Here is a 21,890-nt window from a genome sequence, read left to right as displayed (position 1 = left end):
TGAATAAAACCCGTTATGCGAGGCTGTGTATCAGATTATAAAATATATTGATGTCTTTGGATGCAAAAAAAAGCAGTTTGGTCAAGATATAAACTTGCAAGGAATGCCAGTTTCAACCCAGTTTAATGAAGAAATTAGCTTAATTAGGGTTATACATCTGAACAGGGTCAGGATTTTCTTCATTTAGAATGACGGATGACTGTTGATAAAAGTTATTAATCACAGGCCGCTGGTCAATTAGAAATCTAATCTGGGATCCCTGAGAGTATCCTCTCCATTTTCCTTGGATTTCCCCTAATAAATCTTCTTTATCTGTAAAGCAGTGGTCATAAAAAGAAAAGTAAGGAAAAGAAAAATCATCGCCCTCTTTATCATTGCAGACGTCCTCTACCACCACCCTATCCAAAAAAGTGGGGGCGGGGGACAACATCGTAACCATCTTTTTGAACTTGATTAACAGACTGCAGGCTGAGGTTTTTTCTCCCTGTCTGTGCCTCTCCAACACATAAACCTGCAGTGGGAGTTTGTGTGTTTCTTGGCCATGATTTATCACTCTCATTCAGGTTTAATTCTCGATCTGGAGCACCGTAAACAACAGCGGACATGACTGGACTGTAAAGCTTCAAAAAGGGAAGGCCTTACTGTGGGACTCAGACCGAGTGATTAATTTGTATATGGATCTGTCACTCTGAGCGCAGGACCCATTGTGGACTTTAATTAATGGCGGCTGCCTCGTCTGCCCGCATCCACATCGAGTAATCCATACACTGTGCTGCCGAAGATCAGCACAAGCAATGGCAGAGAAAAAAGTAGGCTAAGGATGCTCAAAACTACAATTGCCATAAAGTTATAATTTGCATTTTGAGTGGCGGAGGCATGCCTTGGCAGATATGAAAGAGCTATTAGCAGACTGCTTCGGGCTAAATGGCAAGACTTCAGTGTGTGTGATAGGAACTCAGCTTCAGATGACTTTTCAAGTCAAACTGCTTGTGCTTGGAAACAAGCCCCGAGCCACACATACATTTTCGATATAATTAAAATAATAATTAGACATTAAAATGGGCTTTTCACATTCCATTACAATTGTTAGCATGTTTGACTGTATAAATCCCAATGATGTAATTAATGCATTTCATTTATTTTTTGCTCTTTTGTCGTTGCAATGTTTTTCAAACATTGTATCCAACTGAAATTAAGCTCTTTAGAAATAAAATGTATGCTAATAATCTTGATTATGCATGCACTTTATAGTCAAGGTGAGTCAGCCTACTCCGAAAAATGCATGAGAGAGAGACAGCTAAATACCTAGTGCACAATGATTAACCTGGTGCACAGTAACATGTTCCAGCTCTCTTCTCAGGGTCTTGGCCCCAGGCATCTGTTCCAAGCACTTTCCTGCCATCACCCACTGCCCCTGCTCTCTCCAGCACCAGCTGTTGAGACTTCTAAGCTCTGCACACTTGGCATGGGCCACCCGTCATGCAGCCAGAACAGCTCCCTTCAGGTTACAGCTAACGAGCTCACTACATCAAACTCATTAGTGAGAAAACTTTTCCCAGACTGCAGGTGCCCAGCTGAAGAATAAACATCACTACGATCAGGATGAATTGTGACATAAGTGTCTACACTCTCAGTTCTGACATATCTCACCCTGTGGAAGTAGGAAGTGATTTGGATGATTGGTCTGTGAATAATACATTTACAAAGTAAATACTGCAGGGGTCATTATCAAGCTAATAGCCCCTTATCATAATCGGTCCATATCTATACTTACTGAAAGTCTCACAGTCACTTGCAGTCATAGGCAGCCAGCAAAGAAATTGTGTTCTTAGAATATGCTGTTCTAAACTGATCGATCTTGGCTTAAGCTGATGCAAGCGGAAGATGGATGCCATCATCACTGAGGCCCCGTACTCAGGCTGCTCTGCTCACTTGTCATAGTCCTCCAAGGAATTGTGTAAACACAGTCAAACTATGTTATGTCTGAAGCCACACCAGAATACTATGGAGACATGAGCCAGTGTCTGGCATAAACCATGGGAAGCGCAACACACATATGAAGATTGAAGGACAGGAAGTGTTTTGTGACATTAGCAGCCAAAATGGGTATATAAGGCAGATTTATTTTTAGCACACCTATTAATAATGGATGTAAAAGAGTAATAGGTGATTAATGTGGTGACTTAATGACAAACACAGAAATAATATGGCTGCAAAAGTAGCTATGCATTTAGTTCAGGACTTTAACTGGACCATTTTAAGATATGAATATGCTTAGACCTAAACTAGGTGTGCCTGGTTGCACTCATCCAGGCATGTTGCCCTACTGAACTAAGATGTGATCTTACTTCATCAAAGCTGATTCAAATGTCAAAATTACACTCTTAGCTCATCACCTGCCTCTACTCAAGAATCGCTCATGTTATTTAAGGTTGCTCAATCAGGACAATATCTGAATCTGAAACATGTAGGACACTGCTGAAGACTAACTTTGTAAACTATGGATCTTAACAATTTTACTGTAGCCTTTGTTACAGGAAAGTAAGACTATTATCTTGTTGGAAAATAAACTTCTGCCCCAGTTTCATGTCGTCAGTTTTTCTTTCAGATTTCCTCTGTATTGAGCAACATTCATCCTCCAATGGTCTCTGACCAGTTTCTCTGATTACTGATTAGGTGAGCTAAGGCAATCGGTTGCACTTGATTATATTAAGGACACATTTCTATTTCTCTCTCTCTTTCTCACTCTCACATTTTCAGCTAGCCCGCAAGGAGCACTTTATTACCAAACCGTATCACAGGGGTCCAAAAGACAGCTCAGATCTCTCTCACACCTTCTGCATCAGCAGACTGGCTGAACTTGGCATGAGATCCTGTAACCCCACTCACACATCCCCAAAACATGTTAGACAGGGGATTACTGCAATCCAGTTAGGGCGGTACGGCCAAGTCTCCCCGATGTGATTGGATTCTCAGCGGGGAAAGAAGCCAGTAAGGTAGCTGTGAGGATGAAGAAAGTGTTGTCTACATTTCTGCTTGCTCTGTATCTGTTCCTTTACTCTTTGTGGGCATGTTTCAGTTTGAAGCAGTGGTGTGCGTGTGTGTGTGTGTGTGTGTGTGCGTGTGTGTGTGTGTGTGTGTGTGTGTCCTCAGTTGAATCTCTATGTAATGTCCCTGGTGAGAAACCCCCAAGTACTTCTAGCAAAGAGCACAGCGCCTTGTAGCATCACTAATGCAATGAGATTAGAATGGCTTTAAAAAGCAGACGTCTATTTGCCGGTTTGGTTCCCGTTGGAAGAAGCCAATCAATCAAATTGGGAAGAGATCGTTATTTGTAAAAGTCACAGTTGCTGGAAGTGTTGCTCATAAAGGACTGAGGTGTGAATACTTGTTTCAGGTAGTGTATGCTTGGTAGTGTGTATTGATAAAACACAATGCATAGATGAAAAGCTTTCTGCATTGTGCTCTCAAGAGACTAATAAATTCTTGTGATTTAAAATTATCTATATTCAGTCAAATATAAAATGTACATGATAGGAACACTCTGTAAAGGATGGCTAGCACTTAAGAACAAGAGTAAGGACAGGGAATTTATTAAGTATTACATGCAACTCTCAAAGGATGGCAAAGATTTTATCTACCAGCTAGGATATGCCTTTCTGTCTGAAGGACTGAGAGTTATGTTACTGTTATGCTACAAAATTGTTGTGTTGTTTTTGTTGTGACTGCATTTCTGAATTTAGGAAGGTTCTTGATTGTGATAATCCGCGGCCTCTTGACATGTTGGTCATCAGAAAATTTGAAGCAGAAGTTCATGGCAAAGCTGCTACCTAATCGTGGCCACATCAGGCTGGCAGTTCTCCAAGTTGTCACACTTTTGTACCATTTTGGAACCATGGCTACTAAGCAGATTAGGTTTCCACCACTGCTCCGGCTGCAATAAGAAACATTTTAGCAAGCACTTAAAATTAAGAATTTATGGACAAAAAAGTAAACAAAAACCACTGTGCTCTTTGCCCCCAGTGGAGTAGGGCTTCTAGCTGTGCATACACCTCCAAATTGCAAATTCCAGAGTAGATGTAATACCTCTGATGGCAGCACTGTGATGATCTTAAAAAAGCAAAAGGGGAAGAAGTATGTGCCGAATACTAATATCACAGTAGGCTCATGCTTGCGTTCATATTGAAATGAGGTTTCCCATCCTACTTTAACACATTCTTGGACAGCCTGCAGTCTGTGGGCAGCTTTAATCTGATGTAAAACTGTAGGATATTTGTATCTAATTTAGCAGTTATGTTTGTATGCTTTGGATTGATGTCTCTATTGCAAAAAGTATGTTTATGTCCCCTTCACAGTCTATGGTAAGAACGCTTTTCTACCAGACTTGAAGGGAAGAAGAACAGTTACTCTGAAATGTCATTAGTGTACAGCTCAGCACTGTGCAGCAACTGTCTTAGTCCTGGGAGAGACCACCTCCTGTTTCCATGGAAACTTAGGCAGAGTAGACAGAGAGAGCGGTGAGTAAAGAGAACTTGACGAGAGGGCTCGAGGTTGTGTGTGGATGTGTTAGTGTAAGTGAATGTGAATAACTATGTGGGGGTGGATGATAGGAGGGCACTAAACAGATAATGAACACAATCTAATTTAGCAAGACATTGTTTCTTAGAGTTTAGTCTGCCGTAACTAAATGTTGGAGATTTATGTTTTTGGCAAAGTCAGTTTTCCTAAGATGAAGAAAACCACTCAGTGACTACTTTTTAAAACGTGCAAAAAAATTTGAGCTGAATGTATATTTAATTTTCAGAAAAATCTAAATGCTTAAATTGACCAACACATATATTAATGTTAAATAGAAGATGAACGTCATGATTTTGATTGTGCTTGAAAGCTCAATTTATAACTGCAACCAAATATTGCTTTGGAGGGTAATGAAACAGTTTAATCTAATTTCCACCTCTTGAGATGGAGTGGAAAACATGGTCAAAGGGCATATCTGGCTTTAAGCTCACACTAACAAATTGCTGCTTCAATAAGCAACTCAACATAGATTGGAGCGGGGTAGCCTCAGTCTTAGAGGACATGTTGGGCAAAAAGTTATTCGGCTTCAAACACGTATCAGGGATCTCAGCATTGACTGACTGAAGCTATACATTTCAGAAATATTGAAAAGAATACAAAAAACTTTCAGTGAAAACTTAAGACAGATAATGCATATTTTTATTTTTTGCTAAAAATACAAAGATGATAAACACGTAGCGCTTTGTGCCATGTAAAAAAGAAAAAAATCAAAAGTGAACAGCTGAGCTGTTGCTGAAAGTTTCAAATGATCTCAAACGGTTGCTCAATCAGGATATTTTCCCCCTCAAATGTCATTGAAGATCAGATCAGATTGCCAATATTAAGAGCTGAATTAGAATGAATAAAGATCTTAAAGATAAATCTAATTCAGACCTAATTCAGTTGAACTTTTCCACAGGTCCGCAGCTGGTTGGGGGCATCGTGTGACTCCGACAGAAGAGAAGCTGCAGCGGCTAACACAGTCTCTGAAACCTTAATGTTGTTTTTGTCTTTCAACTAAAATTACGTTTAGTTTCAGACACAGTACACTTTTTCAGTTTTTATAGTTTTAGTCTGGTATAATTAAACTTAAGTATACCAAGATTTATGGAAATTTATTTCACAAAAAAACACATCACTTAGTGCGTTTTACATTTTGCACAATTTTAGATGTCCAATTAGTAGTATTGAATAGCTTGCAAGTTTTCCCCACCGATATTTTTATCTAATTAGCAATTTCTTCACATACAGACTACACATTCTTTAAAGGTCTTGAAAATTACCTGATCTTCCATCTCGCTGGAAGTCCACATGGTACCATTCACCATCATTGACTTTTTTATTGACTGCTTTGGTCTTCGTGGTTCCAGAGCCCATATCCAACAGCAAGTACAGATGGCCGTCCAGCATCTCAATGGCAAAGAAGTCCACTTTAAGAGTTTGGAGTGTCTTGGAGTCCTTTGGTTGCTGTTTGGGCTTGCCATGACTGAAAAGTAGAAGGCCGTTGGGTTCGGTGGTGCGGAAGTCAAAGGAGATGGACCCTGTCTTTTTGGCGTTCCACTTGTTGAGAATAATATACGACTCGGGTGTCTCAAATGTGATGGGGTCCAGAGTGGCTACATTCTCACACTTAAAGGCCACAGTGCCATGGATTTTCATTTTGGGGTCACCCTGCTTAGCCAGCCTAGACAACTCGAGCCTCACATCATTGTTTTTGTAAACAACCTGAGGAGGATAAATAGAGAATAAAATTAAATAATTTTTTTTCACAGTCAAAAAGATATACAGTACAGCCTTGCAAAATGCAACAGTATGCAACAACTAATCAGCAGTTCTCCATGTAGTTTTTAATCCCTGATGACAAGTGATATTTGCACCCAAAATTGGTCAGGTTTGTCAAACTGTATCTATAGCTAAGGAGCTTCGCCTGCATAGAACCAAATGTCTCACACTTCTCTACACTTTCTATGCCTTCACAACAAGTGCACAGTGTACGCTGACTGGCTGAAGGAAAAAAAGACAGATAATGCATATTTTTATTTTTTGCTAAAAGAAATACAAAGATGATCCACACGTAGTGCGTGTGGATCAAAAAGCAATACATCTATTTTGATATTTACTACTGCAAAAACAAGTGAAGATCTCAGTTTACAAAGCAACTGTGATAGTGGTTTAGAGGGGAAATTTAGGTAAAATGTATTTCGAGTGCATGAGAGAATTGGGAGGAAAGGGATAAATCTAAACTACAGTATTGCTCACAGGTCTTGTGTAAAATGGTGATTAAAGCCCTGGCTGGTGGTGTAATTACATAAAAAAAGTGGGCAGATGATGGATATGCCTTTCAAAAAATGAGTGCATGAGCTTACTCATCCACTCTGCAGCACTCAGTATTTTGCACTCAATTTAGAAAATTGATTAGGTGAATATCTCTACAGGTTTTAATTCTGCAACCTTTATACAGAATTTGTTTCAGGTAATGCTCTCAGACAATAAGACCCAGACCAGGTTTAGCATCAGTAGGACAAGCTAAAAAGACAGAATGGAATTGTAGAAAGAGGGTAGGAACTCAATGTCATTCATTTTTAATGCCAGCTTTAACCTATTAAGGGTCACTGGGGTCATTTTAAAATGTAAAGTGTAAATAACTCTAAGGTGTACATATTGATTATGTCACTTGTAAAGGCAGTTTTAAACACATTGTAACAATTTTGGGTGTTAAAATTATGCAATACTCTGTACAAGGCTAATTCATTAAATCCCAACAAAATACATTGGCGATTGTGACAAAATATAAAAGAACGTTTTGTGGTTGTAAATACATTTGCAAGACACTGCATGTATTAGTAGTTACATTGGCTTATGGATGCAAATTTTTTACTTTATTTTTTAACAAGTTTGGAATTTGAGGTTAAATGTCTCATGAAGTTCTTTTGTAAATGTCAGTGATTGTTTCTGAATAAAATAACCGCTGCTATCGATCAGAACAATATACTGTGAACTAAGTAGGTAACCACAGTGTGTTTAGTTACACACTCAGTGGCACATTAATGTAATTGGCAACAGTCTTGAAATAAATAAATAAAATGAAACACACAGCCACAACCTTGTAATTATCCAATTTTCATGTCTGCTGCAGTTATGCAGCTGCCATTGCAGAAATCTGTGTAGTTATGAGTAATTTCCATTTGAGAAACTAATTAACATTTAGACAAATGTCAAAATGATTAATTAAAACATCAATGTGGTCTTCCTCTTTTCACCTCAAAGCAATAGACATTCAGGTTTAAATGCATGTCAATCAGTTTGCAAATCAAACATTCAGAGGAGTAGAAATTTATTGTGGAGGAAACAAAACTAAGAAAAAAACACAAACATATCCTTTTTTGCAAAAGATATGAACTACAAACTAAAAGAGAAGTTGCATTACATCCTTATTTGGGTCAAATCAGATAAACCCTACTTTAAAGGAAAAAAAAAACCTTGCCATTGTACTTCTTAGTATGGAAAAAGCTTCACATGAAATTGGGGACACTTCCAATGGGATTACATTGGCATACTGGGAGATGTTTATTACTATCACATATATACTCTGCTTAACATTTGAGGGAGATGTAGTTTGAAGCTGTGCATCAGAATTACTTAAGATCATGCTTGGATTTACAGAAAAGCTATGAGACTCACTGTTGCGGAGTGCTGAACTGCATGAAAACCAGTAAATTGATAATGTAGAGTCTTTATTCCCACATATGTAACCTTATTTCTTTTTTTGTACATCTCAGTGTGTTCTTGACTTAAATGGAAATATAGTGCTTTTTCTTTACGATTAAAGAAAAGTAAATAGAAAGGTCATCTTACCAGAACATCATGTCTAAAGAAAGAATGTAGAAAGGGATAAAGGATAATATCTCTGCCAGCTAGACTGGAGTCCCTGAGACAAAGTTGGAACGGATAAAGCCAATAAACCAAAATCTATTTTTCATAGTTAAGACAAAGGGCATATTTTAAAGTTAAAGAAGCTTTGGTCAGAGCTGCGCTTTGCTCTGCACTAGTAGTGCTGCACTAATTTGTCATCAAACCACAGTTGTGACAACTGAGCTATTACTGCGCCACCGTTTGTTTTGCCATCACAACCAACAGGGAAGGCATAGCAGCTGTGTCCCATGGGGACACACCATCAATCAGGGAGTGGAGCACATGCTGGTAAACTGCATCTCGTATGTCATTACAACATACTCAAAGGATGACCTGCGATGGGGCACCTGTGTAATCCCACAGTATCAGATGAAGCTTACCAATGTAGCAAAATGGCAAGGAATATATCAGTCAAATAACCTACAAGCTGCATTACAGTTTCATGAAGTATCTGTTGACCTAATTGGAGAACAAAATAAATGTATTGCTTTATGAACTTAATTTTTATTTCTTTTTGTAATGTGATATTTTTGAAGAACATGGCTGCTGTAAAGCAGTCTTCTGTAGTCCTCAAACCTTTACCTTATAGAAGATGTAGAAGGCATTTGAGAGTTTGAGAGCCAGCTTAGTTGCTTCATTGCCTCGTGGATAAAGGAGCTACAGATGCAGCTGGGTGGGAGATTCAGGTACTTTAAAATTAGAAATGAGCACAGTGAGTCCTTTCTAATAGCTGCTAATCCACTAATCATTTTATACACCCTGTAATGAGCTCTTGTTTCCTCTCTCACTTTTATGACTCTGGCGCCATAAAAGTTAACTTATAGTAATGCATTTTCTGTGACAAAGGACAAACCAGCAGATAATTTTGCATTTGTTGTTCTTTTCTGTCAAATTATATTCAAGATGCCACTTTCCATCAGAACTTGCCTGACATCTGATTGTAAACTTTAAAGTTGCTGTGAACAGATCTCGGATAACCTCATCAGATACATCACTGAGATCGAGACTGCTTTTCTGGGAAACCCCAAACGTCACTCACATCCTCAATATTCTGCAGAGTTGATAGTCTCTTTACTACATGTGGAAAACCAGAGCCCTATGAAAAGTGAGGGGACCTGGGAACGTAATCCTGTATTTCCAGGATCTATTCTAGAGATTCTGTGGGAACAGGACTTGACATTCTGGGAAAAACTGTACTATCTGAACTGAACATCGAAAGCAAAATCACTAGACTGCTTCACACTTTTCTGCCACAAGCTGTTGAGATGCTGCTCTGCTGTTAGGATTGTGCATTTTACAAGTTGTATGATTTTTTAAACAAATTTTGCTTTGTTTTATATATCTATTTTAGGATATATATATATATATATATATATATATATATATATATATATATATATATATATATATACTACTCAAAAAAATAAAGGGAACACTTCAGTGTTCACTTAAATGTTAAAGTGTTCCCTTTATTTTTTTGAGCAGTGTATATTTCTTTTCACACCAGCATGTTACATATCCCAGAGAAACAATGTCTTGTTTTGCTGCTTGCTATTGAGTATCTTGCTAAATGTATTTAATTTTATTGTCTTTATAATTTGAGTTACTAACTAGTAGATGGCCTGGACATGCACCATTTTTAATTTGGTTCTTATTAGTCTTATATTTATGCTCACCAGACACTTTATAAGCTTCATCTTGCTTGTACCAGGCTGGACCCCTTTTCACCTTCAAAATGGCCCTAATTCGTCATGGCATAGATTCATATGCTTGTATATATGCTGTAACCCTCTGCTTCAGAGTTTGTCGTCTTGTGTCTCCTGGATGATAGTCTGTATACTTTTACCTGTAAGTAGTGGTTATTTGAGCTTCCATTTCCATTTTATCATTTTGAACCAGTTAGCCTTCTCCTCTGACAAGGGCACATCTTTATCCACACAACCTCAACCTGCAGGATATTTTGCCTTCTCTGAAATGGATGAATGCAAATATCCCAGTCCATTTTCTGAAATACCAAGACCTGCTTGTCAGGCATCAACAACCACATCATGTTCAAAGCCACTTAAACCCCATTTCTTTTGTATTTCTTATGCTCAGTTCAAACTTCATGGAGTTGTCCTCATCATATCTAGATAAATAAATGTACTGAGCTACTGCCCTGTAATTGGCTTATTTGCTATTTGTGTCAACAAGCAATTGGACAGGTTTGCCTGTTCTAGCGTTCCACTCAGTGCAATTTATTTTTGTATATAATCTCTTCAAAATGCTTGTCAATTTATCGACTGGCTGATGTGCTGCAGTCTTATTCAGTTGTAATGATTATGATAAAATGCACAGATTTAAAAGGCTAAATTGAATCACTGATGCAAAAAAAGAGAAATTTGGAATGAGAAGAAGGATAAACCAGATTTCTCTTTTTTTGCATCAGTGATTCAATTTTGCCTTTTAAATCTGTGCATGTACGTTCTCATTATGAACACAATGAACTCGTCTTCTGATAGCTGCTTCCAGCAGGTTAATGCGTATCATGTAACAAAAGCATTTTAAACAGATTTCTTAAACACCACTGAATTTCAACGAGTCTAATTCAGTAGCACAGCAGAGTTGCATCATGGATAGGCAGCTAACATATCTGTAACAACTGCTTGAAGTTACTATGTCAAATGTAGAGCAAAATCTGCGAGCAGAATCTTGACCATGAAAAAAGGCTGTTCTAAATGTATAATCGGGTTCAGCCTGGTAAATGCAAGGAGTGAAGTGCTTGGTGACAAAATGTTGCTTATATTTGCAGTGTTTGTGTCACATTTCTAGCACTTGGAAGGCAAATTTCAGCTGACACTAAATATAACTCGGATAGAACAAATCTGAATGAAGATAGCGTTTCAGTCGGTTGTTCTGAGCTCATATCCAAATGGAGGTGTGGGGGTGAGAGCTGCCCAACTGCTCATGAAAATTCAACTCCCCGATCTCTGGATCACCGTTTCTCTTTGATGTGCACCTGACAGAGCCGCTGGAGAACGGTGCTGAATTCCACTTTAAGACAGAGCTCAGTGCACGTCTGCAAGTTGGTATCTTTTGTGTCTTAAAACATTGAATGTGCACAGAAGAAACAGAACCTGCAAAAAGAAAATTGATCATAAAAAGTTTGCATCAAACTATGAGAGAAGGAGATGCCAACTACAGGAGAGTGTTCAGAAAGAGGCAGGGTCAGTGTGTGGGTGTGAAGAGCCAGTTCTGGTGTCCTGAGGTGAAGCCAGCTGTACATCCCATACACCCACCAGTCTTAAGAGTTCGCAGAGAAGCGGTGTTTACCTCCTTGAGGCAACCCATGAAGTTGTTGCTAACTGGAGATCCAGGAAGGTCTGCTGTACTCGGGCTTCCTCCGACATAGAAAAAGTCGTCTGAGCCTAGCATGGTATAGTCTTCCTGTGTGTATCCTGTAGTGGTCAGAATCCCGTCTACGGATATGGTTACCTACACAACAAAGCACAGGGAAAGGACACGCTGTAGGGAGGCAGCCTAAATTATGCATTGTTATTCCCTTTCTTTCGTTTGTCAATCACATGTTTCCCATGTTTATATTCCCAAACCCATTTTCATGTCTGTTTAAATGTCGTTTTTTCTTGTTTTCTTATTATTTTGTCCAGTTTGATTAGTTGGAACCAAAACTGTTTTGGTTATATAGTTAGTAAACTACCCATACTACAGTGTTAGTACTGACTTTAATGCAACTTAAAAATACTTTAGCAGACACAAAAATGGTGTTAGTAAAGTGCTATCTAGGTTAGTTCAACTGGTAGTTAAAATTAGTACATTTAGTACTTATATAAATTAGATCATAACGTGCTACTATGTTAGAAAGGGAGTACATGCAATCACCTTTTTAGAGTAGGAAAAAGGTTGGGGCATTAAAAACATGCATGTATTTGTCTTTTCTTTTTGCTTATACGTAATCAAAAAGAAATGATTCCCAAATTCTTTATTTGGATACTGAATCATGTTGTTTTATGCTTGCCACAGTGTCACTTACATGCAAAAGCTCGTGGAAAAAGTTTATGAGCACTGCCAAATCACAAAACGAAATAATAAAGCACCAGAGAAGAAATGACAAACACAGTTCAAGTGTTACATTCATGTTGGCAAATGTGCAGTTTGACATTTCCAACATGTAAGTTGAAGAAGATGACATGCAAAGTGGATGGGGATACAACTGGCTGAGCCACAGAGCATCAGTCCAGCCAGACAGGAGGGCGTCCTCATTATTAACCACAGCTTGTTGCAAATAGCTCGAAAATGATGCTCCTACAAAAAAGAGCGGGTGAAACAGAAGTGGACAGAAAACAGGTGGAATAAACAGAGTGAAAACCAATGAATGAACCGAAAAATATAAATAAAAGGATTTGAAAAGTAAGCAGAAGAGTACCAACCGCAATTTCCCTTATTTTGTAAATGACGTCTACAGTAAAAAAAAAAGAAAAAAAAAGAAAGAAAAGAAACACACGGCAAACCCAAACTAAGAAACAATTAGAATGATATCTACCGAACAATGTAGTTTGTTTACCATAGCGTGTCCAATGCCTGAGTGCTTTGTGGAAAAGGGGGGAGAAAGGAAATTAAAAACTGTGAACAGAATAACGACTGTTACTCAAATAATATATGATGGTCAATACTGTTAGTACATTGGTAAACGACAAAACCCATACTGGTTAGTAGAATGGCACATTCCATGAATGATGTTAGTTTGTTTCCAAAGCATGTTAGTGACATAGAGGGAAAAAAAGGGCAAAATAAGTGTAACAAGAAAAAAGCTGACCAAGAAAAATAGGAAGAACGCTCCCCAAGAGGAGCCAAAGCTGAACCAGTGACTCTCTGAGATTGTCTTGATATAGTTGCACCATTTTCTGTGTGTGCCCACATGGCTAAATTGCAGAAAAAGGCTTCTGAGCCAAAGATCTAAAGAAAGGTTGTGATTTAAAGATATCATATGGTGTATAAAAAAGAATGCCTAAAGCACATCAATTGACCCTCCTCAAGCATTTACATGTTCAAAATATTTATGAAAACCTTATTTTTCTTTTTCATTTATTTGCATTTTAATGGTTTTGTTGTTCAGTCTTCAGCAATTTTCCAATCCAGCGCATCAGACTTTCTGGCACTCACTCAATACGTTACCTTTCATTTGGTCTTACTGATGAACTTTAGGATCACTTTACTGCAATGAGACAAAGAAAAGAGGACCTGACAAGGAATGAGGAGGATGGCTATTCTGATCCCCCATATAGCATGCACTCAGTATGCTCGGTTTTCCTTTTAAATCTGAATGCAGTGAATGTTCAAGTAGGAAAACGGCAGATATTTGCCAATAACCAGAGTGCTGAGTCTGCAAACTAAGCATTTTCAATGCCGAGGTGAAGATAAACACTTCACAGCAAGGGAGCAGGAACAAATCTAGAGATATTTTCCCCTTAGTGTTTATCTAATAATTGGCAACTATAAAAAAAAAATACACAGTTCTGTTAACCAGTAGCTGAAGTTCTGATTGATAAAATCACAAACAGTGCAAATGATTTGACTTGTATTATGGTGATTACACAGGTTATGTCCCAATAATCCAATAAAAATGCTCATGTATAAACAAAGGAAATTTCTTGAATTTTTCTACATGGTGGTATCATTGTAATATTTTTCCTGTCTTTTGTCAGGCTGTTTGGTCCCATTATTCAAATGTACATCATGAGCCCTTTCTCTCCAGAAGCAAAGACTAATTTCTATTCTGTTTTTAAATCAAAAACACATTACACAAGAATCCTTAATTAAAATGGAAATACCCTGTTGTACCGTGGCAATACCTACTCATCCATAAGAATAGAATTTTATAAATGAGTAGGAGGGAAGAAAATACATGGTCAACAAAGCCTACTGACAACCAATTACGAAAATGAAAAAGTAGGGTTTATGGGGTTGCAGCAAAGCAGTAGTGTTGAAAGTGTTTACCCAGTTGTTCTTCTGAGTTTTCCTCTCTAGACACCTATGAAAATGACTAATTCTCATTGAGATCATATCCCAAATCCCACCTGAATGCTCTAAGTAGTATCTCTCAGAGAAATAATTAGACATAAGAGCACTGTACAAGTAACATTTTTTAAACCCATATCCTTACGGACTTACTCAGCTGTGACACAAAAAGAAAAAAGGGCGGATGACTTTCTCAACTAAACTTTTGTCTCTAAGTTGCTCAGGGATCCAACAGACTGACAGTGTGTTGATGTCCAGAATCTGAAGGCTACTGGGTCATTTCTCAAAGCAGAAAGAAATTGGGGAATTTTAGCAAACTTTTAGGTCAATAGCCATTTCATTGAGTGAGAGAACAGACTGAAAGGGATTTCGTTATTGTTCCAAGATCCACCAAATTTAAATGTGCAATGAACTACCTATGACTTGTTTGTTGCTTGGAGTACTTTATTCAATGTAAGAAAATACCCAGTTTATTAACTTTAAAGAGACATAACCATAACTGAGTTGCAGTCTTGATTCAAATCTAGATGTCCCTGCTCTCTTGTGGTGCTGTTAAGGTCTCCACCATGATTAAATTAAGCAACCCAATTATTTTGAGAAAAACAATGTATTTTGTGATGACAATGATCTCAGTGCATTTGTGTTAATTAATTTAGTTCATCTCTTCATCACCATTTGTACTGTTACCTGACGTAGATTCCTTGTAACTTTGACATCATGCCAATCATTGTCATTAAATTTTCCATTGACTGGCTCCACAAGAGCTTCAAAGGCTCCAGACCCCAAATTAATGACGAGTGACACAGCCCCATTTTTCAGCGCCAGGTTGACGTAATCGGCAGATTTGCCCGTGTGCAGCATTAGTCCGTTCCTCTGTAGGGTTTTGAATGACAACGTGATTTCATCACTGCTGCTTTGAATCGGGTTCAAGGACAAGTCGTAGCAGAAGAACTCAGATCCTTTGAAGGTTGCAACATACTCTTCTTTTCCTGGGGAGACAAGAGAAAGAGAAATGCGTTTCATCAATGTTGCGGCCTCTTAGGGGCTTATTGGGAAGCTGCCTAAGAAGGACGGAATGCCTCGAAAAGTTGGTCTATTAAACCTGCTGTAGAGGGACATGTAAAACAGAATAGATTATTATTTTAGTGAGCTACCTTTAATTTCAGCACTGCTTTTTTCAGTATAGCAAAGCTGATGAATTCCCGATGTTCTATATGTGCAGCAGTGACTTGTCATCACTGCTGCAAACTATGCTGGAAAATTAACCTGTAAGAAGCTTGAGATAAATCGACACATAAAATCCCTGCCCTCTGATCAGATTAATGAATGAAGAGATGCTTTTCTCTTTCTTTTTCAAAACAGTTTGACTTTTACTGAAAACCAGCATTATAAAATATATCATCAGAAATGTGTCTTTATATAGCCTCAAAAAGAAATCAAATTCTATTTTTTCAAAAGTTACTGATAAAGAACAAGAAGAAGTAGTGGTTATTTTTCTAAGATTTAATCATCAGAAAGCTGTAATTTAACACGTTTCCTTACTGTCATTGTCCATGTGATACAAACAACCTAATTTTACATACTTGTTCAAATATTTAGACTTGGGAAACCTTGAACAACACTCAGCTATGTTCAACTGTTTGCATTGATGTCTTATTCAGGTCAGATCATCTGAAAACAAACCTGGAATTTTTTATATATATATATAACTGCAGTTGTGTACAATAAGTGTTTAGCAACAGGAGTGGCTGAATAACACAGCTACAAAGTACAGGATGTCATTACAATCATTCTTCCTCTCAAATGAAACACATGCTAATTACACAGCAGGAGAAAGACAACTTATTGTTAAGAATTATAAACTTCTAAGTACGAGTATAAAAGGTAAACATAAATATAAATGCAAGAAGTGATTTTTTTAAAACTACACATATATACAAATATATGACCATTGTACATAACCTCCTTTTAAGTTAATGTGATAAAAAGAAAACTGGGGAGTTGTACAGTGTTACAGTGGTCTGCAGTAACCTGCCCATTTGCTGTTCCTTCAGCAATTATCCAGGTGACTTCTAAAGGTAGTTAATGAACTGGATTTTATTCAAGTGTATTCAACTAAAAGGGGCCACACTTAAATTCATGCCACATGTCTCAGTTTTTTGTAGAACCATGCATCATTTGCCTTAATCTTTACATCTACTGTATGAGCTACTTTGTGTTCTTCTGTCACAAAAAAATGCCATGAAAAGGTATTGTGGTTTGTAGCTACAATGTGACAAAATGTGAAAATATGAATATGTTAGTGCAAGTCAATGTTTATATTTGACAAAAAGCTAATAGAAAAAATAAACTCAGCTAAATCTGCTGTAACTAACCTTTTCAATAGAAACCTATAAAACGCTGCCTAAGTTGGCGACATATGTTTCTCAGTAAACTCAAACAAATCAGCACTCATCAGCCATCAGTCATGATGGCATTTAACAAGAACGTGACAAAAATAGCCCTGAGAAAACATTAACACTGTGATGTATAAACAAAACAAAGAGGCAACGAGTGTCAGTGGGCGATGCGTGCAAGCAGCCATTAGAGAGCATTTAAAAACAAGTTTAGACAAATAACAAGCCATTAAAGTCACAAGCAGAAAGAAAAACCACCAAAACACAAATGGACCAAAGCATTCAATTAACATAGATGGGGTTGTTCATTTATGTATGCACACCCACCAGACATTGACACACACGCACGCACACACACAAGCAAACTCATGCGTACATGCTTAGAGGGGCACCCAGGCATGGATGCAACAATGTAAGAAATAAAAGGGGTTGCTGTCCACAACAATTTGTCACCTCATTGATTTCCCCTTAAAGGAGCTATAGTGCACCTCTGGGAAAACTACAAGGGGCTGTAATTGAAGCTGACTGGATCTGAACACTCTTTGGTCATTCCCTCAGTGTCTGAGACCCCTATAAGTGAAAATGAGAGAACTCTACCCTCCTCACAAAACCCACATATCACAGTGAGCACATAACAAATAGAGCCAATAGTTTGAGGTCATTCCTATCTCGCGACACACAACCCCAATAACTGCAAATCACAGGGAATTCCCTTAACCACCAGAGAGGGACCTGTGTTTTCAAGAAATGTAAAATTAGACATTAAAACATTTGGGGTTTGGCCAAGAGGACATTTTTCAGCAACAATCAGCATATTCAACACACTGTTTAAATAGAAAAATATCATAAATGACAATTGTATAATTAGCACTTGTGTGCTAATTATTGTGTATTTTTTCAATCACTTATGCAAACTCTATGACACAAATTATCTTTGTGCCAACAGAACAAAACTATATTAAGATCATATTAGATCCTTTTCTTGAAAATGTCTGTGGCAGACTCAAAAAGCCTCAAGGCCTTTGGAAGCATTTCACCATGAAGCTTTCAGCCAAGTCAAGTGTCAGATCCTGGCTGCAGTTCCTGTTAGCCTCGAACAGCAAACAGCTCATATGCATGCTGCTGGCTTCTTATAACGTTCTATCCTTGTCTGGATCAAACACAACCAAACATAACCAAAGCCATTTTTAAAACATAACAATTTAACAGCAAAGTGAAAATATTGCTAATCTTCAATAACTACTTTTATGAGAATGTCCTTTATGGCAGTGACAAGGTCTGAAAAGAAAACAAATAATGTAATTGCTAATTGAGCCTTGAGTCTCATGTACTGGGGACAGCAGCACTTGTGCCAAGGGGCTCTAGGTATGAAAGGGTGAAAGGTTAACAAATAAAACGGCAGGATTTAATACAAAGTAGGCCACACCGGGGCATTTTGTCATAAAAACACCTTGAGATGGTATTTGTTGTGAATTGTTACTATATAAATAAACTGAATTGAAGTAAACACAATATATTATTAAAGAAATATACTGCAGGAAGAAAGTCACAGAAAGATGTAAAAAAAACTAAACTACTCATTTAAGACAGTAATGCATATTAAAAGTCATGTTTGACATGTTTAACTGTAATTAATGAGAAACTCAATAAAATGCTTAATAGCTTTCACCCTTTGAAGATATGAGAAAACTATTTTAAGCAAATAACAGTAAATATCTTCTGCATCTAGCACTTGTTTAGTGAGCTTTAAATTAAAGGTCATGACAATGCAGACAGTAACTACATACCACATGTCCATCTTTTTTAGATATGGAAATACAGAACACACAGTGATCTGTAGTGTTAAAATTTAGCAGACAGTATGTCACTAGGATGTGTTATTTTTTTCAAACCCCCACAACCCCTAAAAAAAAACTACTTGTTATTGAAGAGGAGCAATATTTTGTCACCATGGTCCCCTGTGCTTCCAGGTGTGTCCCACTTGTCTCCCTGGGTTGTCCAACAGTTTACAGTCATTAAAACTATAGCAAGCTGCTCGCACCTTTTTGCCCTTGAGTCATGACACTGAATGAAAACATGGATAAAAGCTAGCTCTTTTAATATGTTTCCTTTTTTTCAAAAACAGAGGACAGAAATAAGACAGAGTGAACGCGTAGCTCCGGGGGAGAGGCCATGAATAGACAGGCAGAAACTTGTCACAACCCGTTCCTCTGCCTCTTTCAACTCTATTCTGAATGCCAAGTTGTTCACATTAACATTCATCAATTCTAAGCAGAGCATACCCTAAAATGGACTGTGCCTTTAACTTTTTTTTTTTCACCCCAAACTTCAGTCTATGTGATTCGGATTTTAGATCAGAGAGCAACACAAAGTAGATAACAATTGTGAAATGAAAGGACAAATTGCATTGTTTTCTAATTATGTTGTCAATAAATATATGAAAAGTGTGGAGATAATGTGTGTTCAACCCCATTTCCTCAAACATGTAAATCCAGTAAAGTTAAATGTATTTCAAAGTCACCTAATGAATATATAGAGTTATCATGTGTGTATTTTTCTTCCAGTGTGAAAACACACTTTTTTTCTGAAGTTCTTTGAATTTCTGTAGCAAATGTCAAGCAAAGTGTTGAAAGAAGTTGTAGATATGTGCAAAGGGGGCTATGTTATGAAGTAACATCTCAAGTTTGGATACAAAGCAAAAATGTAGAAGAAGGTGCTTTAGCTGATATTGAAATCTATAATGCTAAGCCTTTGTGGAAAACCTCTAACAGAAAACTAAGTTTTTTTTTACTTATCTTCAGCAAAGACAGATAAAACGTGAACTTAACTCCCTTAAGTTTTGTGTTTCTAACTTAAGGGGAGAAAACTAAGAAAGCCTGCAAGATGCTGCAAAAGACTTAAGAAGGGACAGATGATTCTAACTGGACTAGATATAAAGTCAAAACTACAAATAAAACAAATGGTGTTCAAATTACAGAGCTAAGCTTACTTGATAATCTGTGGCAAGATTTGACAGTTGATGTCAACAAATACTCTCCTTTCAATAAACCTGAGCTTGAGCTTTTTTGAAATAAAAAAAAGTCACAACTGCAGTGTCCAGAAAGTGCAAAGCTGGAGAGAAAACGTTAAAGACTTGCAGCTGTAATTCCAGGATAAGGTGATTCTACAGTTAACTGAAGAACCAACTCAGAGAGACTGAAAACAAATGCAATTCACATTTCAAGCTTCTTCAAACATTATAAACATTTCCAATAACTCTGCTGATCTATGTAAAATGACACTACAATTCCTGTAGTTAATGACTAAATCTACACAAATGGAAAATGTTCGAGGGGTATGATAATTTTGGAAGGTCTTGTAATGGTCATTCAACGATTTCTAAATCATATTGCCATTCAAAAGCTTCAATTTCTATAGTCACCTTACATTTGTGGTTGTGGTGCAGAGCTAACCACCCATTTCAATGGAAGTAATACAATTATTCGCCACTCAAGTCGAATTAGTGTCACAAACAGTCAGACTGCTGCATGGAGCTACCACAGAATGCCCAGCATACAGTACTTCACTGCAAATAAAAAAGAGCAGCAGCAGCATTAGTGCCTGTAAAGCATTATTTAACCCTTGATTAAGTGGAGCTGAGTATGGGAAACTCAATTGTTATAAACCACAGAGGGGATGCAAGCTGGCGCACATTGTACTGGATGTACTAGGAGCATGTGACCAAACGACCAGGAGGCTCCTCATCAGTCACTTTCTGCTGACACTAATCTGGCATCTGCTACTGTGTGTCTGCTCTTTAAATTAGCTTGCACTAGGGGGGTGGTGGAAGGAGGATGCATGCTGACTGTCACCATCAAATCATGACACAACACCCTGAAACAGCCTTGACAGGATATGATAAAATACCTACGGGAGAGGCTTTAGTTCTAGGTGTTATTATTTAAAATGTGACATTCGGGAGCCAATTCTGAATGTAATGCATTAATAAAAAGCCAGAAAGGTCATCATCCTGGCAGAAATGGAATATCTCTTGGAAAACCATATTTGATTTAGGTTATTGGAACAGGTTTGCACAAGATACATTAAAACACTACACTGGATATAAATGTCTTCTAGTTTAAAGTAATGACTCACGGTAAATGTAACGACTGAGTTCATGACAGGTTATACTGATCTAATGTTGAGCTGCTTTGGATGTGTCATCTTTTATGACATCTCACAGTTATTCATAATATTTAAGCTGCTGGCACACGTTCCTATATATTTTCTATAGTGTACATATTCACTTCAATTCAAAGACCATTTTTATAGCACATTATCATCAACTTCAGGTGACTATAGTACTTCACAATAGTTACAGAATCATAGATAGGTATAAGATAAAATAAGAACTAAAATTAAATTTGACAATAAAATTTGCAATAAAATACCAATATAAATAATGATAAAATAACAAATTAAGTCACAATTCCCTTTCAATTTAGTTGTACAAAAACATGGATATTTTTTCCCCTCATTTCAACTGGTTTTGAAGGTCAAGGAAAACAGATACATTTTCAGCCTAGACTAAAACTCACCTATTCATATATTAGGTGAGTTTCAGGACAGGGCACATTACTTTTACCATAGCATCAGTGTCTAATATCTAGTTAATTTTTAAGACCCAATTCATTTTTAAACTTGATCATTGATTCTATAGCAATGGGACTTTTCCTTAAGCTCAACTAAATAGGGAAAACTTTAAAACAAATGTTTATCACTCCATTTAAAATTATGTGAAAAATCATCTTAAATACCCCTATGCCTCTCAAAACATGAGTCCTAAACATCCTGTCTTTTCCTGACAGGGCGTTTTGATGGCTTTCTTGTATTAAGTCAACCATGAAAATTAAACTTCTGTGAAGCTAACTGCTTTTGTTGCCAGAGCAGCAGTAAAGCAGCAGCAGGGGAGAACATATCAGTTTGCTCACTTAAATGTATCCAGACATTTAAAGGATCGAGTCAGCAAGT

At 37.5% G+C, this 21,890-nt stretch overlaps 1 protein-coding gene across 29 annotated transcripts in view; it reads right to left on the bottom strand.

Moving 5' to 3' along the window:
• Nucleotides 1-21,890, bottom strand: part of LOC103477041 (neurexin-1a) — a 264,906-nt gene that overhangs the window by 156,073 nt on the left and 86,943 nt on the right. For 21 of the 29 annotated variants that reach the window (XM_008429897.3, XM_081616361.1, XM_008429894.3 and 18 more), the window contains 4 exons: nt 15,172-15,473; nt 13,031-13,054; nt 11,782-11,943; nt 5,841-6,282 (listed from right to left, as the gene is read on the bottom strand). In XM_008429897.3, coding sequence (XP_008428119.1) covers nt 5,841-6,282; nt 11,782-11,943; nt 13,031-13,054; nt 15,172-15,473 — 930 coding nt within the window. The remainder of the gene's footprint in view (nt 1-5,840; nt 6,283-11,781; nt 11,944-13,030; nt 13,055-15,171; nt 15,474-21,890) is intronic. The other 8 variants (XM_081616360.1, XM_081616370.1, XM_008429899.3 and 5 more) reach the window with 1 other exon arrangement.

Source organism: Poecilia reticulata, chromosome 15, assembly GCF_904066995.2.
Source record: "Poecilia reticulata chromosome 15, P_reticulata-male-v2, whole genome shotgun sequence".
Lineage (NCBI taxonomy): Eukaryota > Metazoa > Chordata > Actinopteri > Cyprinodontiformes > Poeciliidae > Poecilia > Poecilia reticulata.
This window is presented reverse-complemented; position numbering and strand designations above follow the sequence as displayed.